At 37.3% G+C, this 9,318-nt stretch overlaps 1 protein-coding gene across 1 annotated transcript in view; it reads left to right on the forward strand.

Moving 5' to 3' along the window:
- Positions 1-9,021: 9,021 nt before the first annotated feature.
- Positions 9,022-9,318, forward strand: part of LOC103623985 (sodium channel protein type 5 subunit alpha-like) — a 35,048-nt gene continuing 34,751 nt past the window's right edge. The window contains 1 exon segment of the mRNA XM_017746803.1: positions 9,022-9,311. Within this exon segment, the coding sequence (XP_017602292.1) occupies positions 9,039-9,311 (273 nt within the window). The 5' untranslated portion in view covers positions 9,022-9,038.

Raw genomic sequence — 9,318 nt, forward strand, 5'->3', positions numbered from 1 at the left:
GCATTCCTGGAATCTCATCTAGGAGTTGATATTAGTCACCCTCAAAATTAAGGGGAATCTTGAAGCTTCTGGCCAGCAGCTGAATTAGTTCAGCCCACGAAGGGTGCATTTGAGTTTGCACTGTAATAAATGTGTGTGCATTACTTAGAGATCACTCTTAATGTGATATTCCAGAGGTTATAGTGCTTCCCAAATTGTGGGCACTGCACTCCCTGTATGCCAGTTTAGGTTACAGACAGGAAGGACAATTGCAAATTCTCTGAAGTTGCAGCCTCAGTAAACAGAAATCTCTGCAAATAGTTTTCATTTCAAGTGTCTCCAATACAAATCCTTGAATTACCAAGGAGTATGAAATTTTATTGCTGAGCAGTGAAGTACCTTTTTAACATAAATTTGTAAGAAACATCGTTTATGAGCTGTTAGCATCAGAGTTAGCAACTGCTGCACAGCTCCAGATCTGTTATAATAAATCATTGCCCTCTGAAAATCTGCTCTGAATTCCTTGTGCACATCTGTACATAAAGCAAGGTGGGGATGCAAAATCAAAGGTCAACTGTGATCAGACAGCAATTATTTTGAGTATTTGAGAAGGCCACAGGTGTTTGCAAGTTTTTTCGGTACAAAATTATCCATCCTGTTAAATACTTGTGCCATTTTATTGGTCTACATTTGGCTAGTTTTAACTTCAGCTTGAAGAACCATCCAGTATTAAAGATCTCATTCATCTGCAAGTCTTTATGATTTTCTGTTGAGAAATTCTGTCTGTCATGCAATCACTTGTGCAGGTTTACAACATCTAAACAGCTCCTCCTCATTAATGGAACTTTCTGATTTTAAAGTTGCTTGGAAAACTTTTTTCATTGCATGTTGTAAGGAAGCAAAAATAACAGCTGATTTCTGTTCATAACAGCTTTTTGCTATGATTATGATTTGTTTTTATTTTTATTATGCCCAAAAGAGATGACCTCTGTTTCTGTGGTGCAGCTATCTTTAACAAAACTCAAAATCTCTCTGTGCTCCCTCTGACATGATTTCCATTCCTTGCTCTCCAGGGTCTGAGACTTTGCTTTTAGGAGAGTATTTTGGTGTCTATGTTCATACCTCTTTGCTGTTATGTGCACAGCTGAATTTTCTGTGTTTTGTGGGATTTTCAGTGTGAACTGTGGTTTGCATTTGCTGGTTCTAATGGAGGATCATTGGCCTCGCCATGTTTGTCTCAGACTCACTTGTGGTTGGTGCTGGCTAATGGATGGTGAACGATAACCATAAACTCTGTAATTAACAGTTGTGATTTGTCTCTGTGAGAATCTTGACCTAAATTAAAACACTCAAAAAGATACTTTATATCAAATGCAACAGCATTCTTTGTCAGTGGATGACACGATCTAGTTATGGATTGTATGATCTTGTTTTGTAGGATCCATTTCTTGAAAATATGAAATATCTTTCTCAGGCTCAACTAATTTTCTTTCCAACTGTTATGGTCAAAGTTACTGGATGTTTGTAGCCTCTGAGTAAAGTGATGTTGATTTTTTCCCATTAAATTTCTGATAAATGTATTTATTTTGTCTCTGTAAAACACTTCTTTACTCAAAACTTTCTGTGCTTGTATGAATCATACATGAAGAGACTATTGAAGAGGTCAGTGTGCAAATTGCAGGATTAGATTAACAGATACATCAACTGATGACAATGACTTATTTGTTTGAAATTCTTGTTCCATTCCCTCTTGTGTCCATCTGGGATCTTGTGTCCTGCTTGTAATTTTAGCCAGTTTGAGACATAGTATCTTAATAATACAGATGCATCTTGAAGGGGAATGTAGTGAGAAGGGGATTTTTGATGATCTTAATTTCAGATGTCTCACAGCAGGGGTTCCGTGGTCAACGAATTATTGAGGGGAAGTCTCAGACAGGAAAAGGAGGTAAATCATGCTGAATTTGTTATATATATGTGAAATAGCTGTCTCATTCCTATAAATGGAAAAATAGGAAGAGAGACCTTGCATGAACCCTCCTCCCTCTGAGACAGAGGCATGGGTGGTGTGTCCATTATCCCACTGAACAGGAGATTTCTGGGATTGTACCACAGAGCATTTCTCAGTAGGTGGAAGCTAGTGGAAGAGGCGGCTGGATAGAATCTGAGGATAAGAGGGTCATGCAGTATGCATGAATTGTCAGGTGCCTTGATATCTTTATATCTTTATGCTGCATTTCTGATCTGTAATTTAAAGCAGTAACTAATGTTTAGAGTTATGGCACAGTTACAAGGTACATTTAATTATGCAAAAATCTGGTTTTTTCAGCTCTTGACATCTGTACCCTCTTAGTCATTAAACTAATGGTGGTGTGCTAATGCTACCAACAAGAAATGTTTGTCTTGTGCTCTGGCAATAAAAAGGAAAAATAAAAGTGCTGTACTTTTCAGTTAGTGGAGGAAACAGAGCCATGTCAAGAGCATGGTGAATAAATAAACAGTAATTTCTATAATGAATTTAATTCTAGTAATTTATATAATGAACATTATCTTTTTGTTGTTAAACTTCAGCTTTTTTATTTCCTCCATTTTCCTCCTCCTATTTCCACAGGAATAATGAATGAAAATGGGAGGAAAACTGTGTCATTACTCTGAGGCTGGTTTTCTGCCCTCTCCCCACTGTAAGAAACTGCCTTCCTAATGGGAGAAAGGAAATTTTCCACTGTAGCACGAGAAAAATAACTTGTCTAAGTGTTTTGTGGTTAGCTGCAAGTCCTAAGCTGCTGGAGATAAAAAATCTTGTTCTCTGAGCTCTTGCTTTTTGGATATTAAATATTACAGTGTACGGAAGGAGTGCAATTCTTTTCGCTGTGTTGCAGTCTGTGTTTATCCCCTGTGCCCCATTTTTCACAGGGACAAATGGATGGAGAAGATACAGCAGAATAAATACATGCAGGTAGGGGTCTTTATTGCATTTAGTGGTATTAGCTGGTACAGGATTGTAAATGTAGCAGTGCCTTTACAGAGTGATGGTTGAGTGATCTTTAAAATTCTGCTCTCTTAATTGAACTTGTCTTGAGAACATAATCTTGCTTTCTAGCAAAATAACTTACACTGAACTTAAAATGACTTGTTGCTGCTTGCACCACAGAACACTTAGAGTTTTATTTCTATTAAAAACATCTTCAGATGTACCTATCCAGAAAAATGTTTAATCACTGTTTGTTTCTTTGTGTGCATTAGTGCTGCCTGGCTTTTAAGGACAGCATAGTTGCTTCGGTAGAATTCTGCCAGCAAAACCCAGAGTAACTCTCTTATCATCAGGAAAGATGATAGGAAAGATTTGTGTTCTACTTAATAAAGAAAAAAATTATTTTAGACAGTAATGGGTTCTGTTGATGTAATTAAGAGGAAGAACTGTACTTAGCATTAGGGCTTACCATGATTGTGTGTGTGTTACTGTCCAATATCTGTTACTAGCAGGCTGTATGCATCACTTTTTAAAAAAATAAATATAAGTAATTTCAGATATGAGGATGAATGCTGTGATTTTCATTTTGCTCAAACAAGGTTTGTATGTGTTAATGGAAGTTACGGCATAGTGTGCTACTGAATGTATTTTGGGCTCTGATCTTGTCTATAATAGATAGTATATTTGAATTTCAGATTTTGTCTGTATGAGATATAATGAACATACATCAGAGCCTGGGAATATTAAATGTAGAAATTAGGAATGAAAAATAGTAATATATACTCAAATTTCTAACCAAAAGCTTTTAATGAAAGGCAAATTTTGTGCCAATGTTTAATGCATGCCTGCATGGTTTAGAGCTTGGAATGAAATGTGAAACAGGAGACCTTTTGCTTTCTTACCATGTCACACATATATTTCCAAATGAACAAAAATCCATCTTTGCTTTTAATAAATGTAGCTATGATTTCAGCAGAAAGAAAATAATTGATTGATTTTTAGGTGATTATTCTTCAAAAGTATTGCCCAAGCACTTTTCCCTTTCTTACAGTGTTGTTAATGAGAGCATAAAATTTCATTTACTGTTTTCAGAAAAGCAACCAAGCTCCTCCCTCCATCCCTCCCCCAGGCATCCCAATACAAGAGAAAACTTTCTGCATGGGAGCTGGCTAGGGAGAAATGATGTTGGTGGGAATGGAAAGGTGAAGGTGAGAAAATCAAGACTTTCTGTCCCCTTGGAGATAAAAGCCGGCCAACATCACCTTCAGAAATCTGTGTGAAGGCTTTTTTATTTTGAAGGGGATATTGTAAGTATTTTGGTTTTGCTAAATATTTGTACACTATGAGAAAATTCAATTGCTGATTATTTTCATTTAATTCTATGTCTATTTGATCAAAATATTTGGGAATGTATATATGTGTATGTCTATATATGTAAAATATGTGCCCACATGTATTTAAGTATTAGATGTGGGTTTATTTTAGGTACAGGGAGCATCTACTTAAGAAAATCTGTCATTAATGTAGAACCACTATATTGCTGTAAACATGTAGCTCTTCCTATGATTTACATGTGTCAGTAAAACATTTTACTGCAGATTGATATATTTGTCATATTATTTACTATTAATTATTGTCATACTAATTATTATCATATTAATTACTGACTGCTCTGTTTTGTTATATCACCTTATGCATAGTATTCATCAAATTGGCTGTAGTACTGCCTAATCTTAGTTACACTGAACTTGGCATACTGAAATTTCTTTAGCAACACGAATCTGGAATGTTTTTCTCACAACAAAGCTGGTGAGGGATTTTTTTTTCCAGGATGCTTCAGTAATGCACAGTCTAGCCCATTGCATATATTTTTGCTTTTGGAAGTAATGAGCATATGATATGATATGATATTGATGTTGTGAATAACTTTGTCTATTGCATGTGTTAAAAAATCAAATCAAACAGCACCAAAAAAACTCCCCAAAAAACCACCAAAACAGAAAAACCAAAAAAACCCCAACCTGAAAAACTGCACTGCTAGATATTTATCCAACCCATCCAAACACAAAACTTTTCCTTGGAATGGGGTGATGAGTGAGAAATGGAGAGTGGGGGACAAAGTGCTGGCCTTGTATTTAAGAAACAGCAGTAGTCCTCTAAAATGTCCAAGTTGGATTTTACTAAGGACTTAAATCTGTTAGATCTGTTCACCATCACTGGCAGTTAAATAGAAGAAAATGGTGATCAGAAACAGAAATTTTTTTTCTGCTTATTGAAACTGAATAGGTGATAGCAGAAGCTTTTGGCAAGGTACAGAACAGAAAAGAGAGAATTCCTGTCCTGTTTCATAATGTGTTGCTGTGAGCTGCTTTCTCTTTTTTTTTTCTTATTTCAGGTGAAGAGGTGAACACATCTTTATTCTTTATTCCCATGTGAAAGAATATACTAAATGCACACTAAAACAAAACTAACAGTTAGTTTACCCTTTATTTTTTCCAGATCCAGGTGGTCACAGGAAATATCAGTGGGTGGCCCTTGACAAGGGTGTTGATAGAAGTAATTTGGGACTCAGAATTGGTTATAATCCATGCTAAAACTAGATTGAAACACAAATAAGGACATTTTTATATTTATGTTCCTACTAGTCTTCCTATTTTGAGAAACTTCTCATAACTGCCCCTTACTGACTTTGATAGTATTTTACCGAGCAGTTTTATCAGTTTCAATTCTACTTTTGTGGATTGTTGGATAAGTTACGGTCAATAGTTTGATGGCTATTACGTCGCTGCATTTAAAAGGACCTCTGTGCTTTTAGGGTTCTGAAAAGAGTTCTGAAATTCACACAAACGGAGACAAATCAATGAGTTGTGTATAAGGCTTGAATTGGTATTTTGTTTTTCAATCTAAAAGTCTAAATTTGTTAGTTATCCTCTCTAGTAATTAGTCACTACCCCAGCAAGCATTTTGTAATCCATGTCTCTGAAACATTGCATTAATACACTCATTTTTGGCAGTTCTAGAAAATTGTCTGAAAACCCTTTGTCTTAAGAAATTTTAGTAGCAAATTGTACTTTAGCAGTTCCCAGTGCCTATTTTACTTAAAGAATCGTCGTTCATCCCTTTCTAGTACTTTACACATCATTTGTTCAGTAAATTTCATCAGTATATCTGGAATTCCTTGGGTTTTGACATAAAAATATTTTGTGCCATTTTCGCAGTACCCTTAAGCCAGCAAGACTAACTTCAAACAATGCCTAGCTTTGTACACTGAATGCAGTTCTCTCAAGATGAGAAAACGAAGTCATTCCCACTTTAATTTAAAATAAAAAGTTGAATTTTAAGATGTGTTTATGTATCCTTGATCCTGTAGAAAGCGGTACTTTAGTAACTGAAGGTACCAGGGCATTTGTATCTGGTATTGATGGACTGGTCTCTACTACAGGACCAGAGATATGAAAACCTGTTCAACTCTTAATTGAGTTTAAATGCAAATTTCTTTCATGTGCTGCACTGGAAATTAACAGATCTGAACTGTAGCCTTGCATCTGTTTCAGCAGCATATTGACATAGTACGTATTGACATACAATTTCTTTGCACTAACTTGTAGTTACACACCCAAGTTTGTTCTGTCAGGTTCTAGAAAAAGTCTCGTGCTTAGGCTACTTCTAAGAAAACTTGTTCTGTATCTTCCCTCCCAAATTGGTTACTGGGGAAACTTCTGTGTCCCATCAAAAATTGAAATTATTTCTAAGGGTAACACTTTACCTCAGTGTCTTGCCTTGAACATTCAGCTAATTCAGCAGTATATGATGTGGTGGTTGAGTTTAGCTGAGCTTCAGGAATTCCAAGTAGTCACTCTGTCTTTTTAATATAATTTTAGTCCTTTGTATCAGAAGAATTTTTCAGTCAAATCTTCTTAGCTTCCTTTTTCCTAACCTGAGTCACAATCTATAAATACTTGGCAGTTTATCAAAGGGGAAGAAGTCTGGTGTTCTATGTGAGCACAGGTATGTTTCTGGTAGGGGTCTGCTGAAGAAATCTTCTCATGAATGTCCATGAATATTTGTCTTATTATGACTTCTGGTCACAGTTGCTGAAGGGAATGTGTTGCATCTTTTTGCTCTTGATCACTGCTTTTGTCAGATTCTTTTTTTTTTTAATTCAGCTCTGAAACCCTTAGTACTAAAATGGTGTTTGTATTTGCTAAAACCATTTCCTCTGCTTCATTTCAGTCGTCGTAGTTCCCTAAATGCTGAGTTTCTCTGTTGTCCTTGAAACTGCTTTGAAGATAAAATTGACCTTATTAGAATTATTAAAAATTGAAAAAAAAATAACATCTTGATTTTCAATTTATCTTTTGAGCTTTCAATTGGAAATGGGTCTGTGTGGTTTGGCTAAGTAACAGTTCTTTGGTTATATACTTCCATTTTGTTACCATGGTAAATTCTGATCTCTGAGTTGCGGTTCCTGATCTGATCTGAACATGCTTGGGAAGTCCCAGAGGAGGAAAAAGAAACCCTCCCGAGTTCGATAAACCCCAACAAAATCATTGCATAATCATTCTTGCTTGCATATTCTTTTTAAATAAATATATCTGCATCTAAAGAAGAGAGCTGTAATTACAAGAGAGTATTGATTCTCTAACATAGTCCACATGTGAGCTCAGAAAAAGAAGTAGCACAGCCTGGACCTCAGCAATCAAAAATGCAGACTGTCTTAAAGACTTGGCTGTGACCAAAAGTGTTTATTAAATGGGAGTAATCAGTTTTGAAATGAGGCGCAAAGGACAAATCCTCCTGTAATGCGTCAAAGTTTTCTTCATCTTCTGTGGATGAGAACTGATGTCCTGTAAATTGCTGTCATCTACAGTAGTGTGGTAAATTCAGGCATTAGTAACTGAATGCTTACAGGGATTTGCCTTCAGTCACCTCAGTGCATCTCATTGCCACCCTTCCCCTTTGTCAGGGTTTTAAGCCTCAAGTAGAATAAATGAAAATGCAACTGGACACAGCCTTGAGCTGAATTCAGTGTTGGCCTTGCACAGTGGAAGGGATGGAGCTGATGAGCCTTAGAGATGGGACATGCGGAATTAAATTCTGTTTTCAGGAAGTACAGAGGAACAGTAACTGAGGTGCAAGGCTGCTGATACTTTAATCTTCAGTGAGAAACAATTAGATGATTGTCAGGGTTCTGACAGAGATGTGATTTTGACGCTTCCAAGCTGGAAAGGCAAAGGAAAAAAGTATCTTTTCTGTAACCTGAATTGCAGAGGGTAGATCCAGATTCAGTAGTTGATCTTTATTGTGTTTGTTTTCCATTACTCTTTTTCTAAATCAATGTGCTTCTAGATGGTTTTACTTTATATCCTGGGTGCCTCAAACATAGCAGGACCAGCTGGTCAGAAGAGATGATTGTCCTGCTGTGTTCAGTGTTGGTGTGGCCTCACCTGGAGCACTGTGGGCAGTTCTGGGCCCTGCAATTTAGGAAGGATGAGAAGGTCCTTGAGTGTATCCAGAGGAGGGCAACAAAGCTGGTGAAAGGGCTGCAAGGAATGCCCTGAGAGGAGCTGTTGAGGGCTTTGGGCTTGTCTGTTTTGGGGAAAAGGAGGCTGAGGGGCGACCTCATTGCTCTCTACAGCTTCCTGAGGAGACTAAGGTGCTGAGCTCTTCTCCCTGGAATCCAGTGGCAGGACATGTGGGAATGGTCCAAAGCCACACTGCAGGGGGTGTACATGGAACGTGAGGAAGCGTTTCTTTGCCAAAAGGGTGCTCAAACACTGGAACAGGCTTCCTAGAGGGATGGTTGATGCCCCAGGCTTGTCAGTGTTTAAGAGGCATTTGGGCAGTGCCCAAGGCCTTAAAATGGTCAACCCTGGTCAGGCAGCTGGGCTGGATGGTCACTGTAGATTCTTTTCAATTGAAATAGTCTATTCTTATTCTACTCTATTTTAGTCTATTTTGATACGGAGTTTCGGAGAAGTAAAAAATCGTTAATAGATATTAAAGCTGGGTGTTATTTCTGGTATTTTCTAATTGTCAAGAGCTTTCTTTCTTAAGTTACCTCTAGCACTGGAAACAAACAGAAGGAAAAATGGATCCCTTGTTTTGGCCATCAGAAACTAACAGCTTCCGACGTTTCACCCCCGAGTCCTTGGCAGCAATTGAGGAAAGGATTGCCAACAAAAAAAAAGAGCAAGTCAAAGTTAAAGGAAAGGATAAGGACCAAGGAGTTGAAGAAGATAAACTTACTCCTCAACTTGATCTGAAAATCTGCAAAAAGCTGCCTTCTCTGTATGGGGACATTCCTGCAGATCTTGTTGGGGAACCCCTGGAGGATTTTGATCCATACTACAGTGATCACAAGGTTAAAG

Source organism: Corvus brachyrhynchos, unplaced genomic scaffold (genome assembly GCF_000691975.1).
Source record: "Corvus brachyrhynchos isolate BGI_N302 unplaced genomic scaffold, ASM69197v1 scaffold18, whole genome shotgun sequence".
In the NCBI taxonomy this organism is placed as follows: domain Eukaryota; kingdom Metazoa; phylum Chordata; class Aves; order Passeriformes; family Corvidae; genus Corvus; species Corvus brachyrhynchos.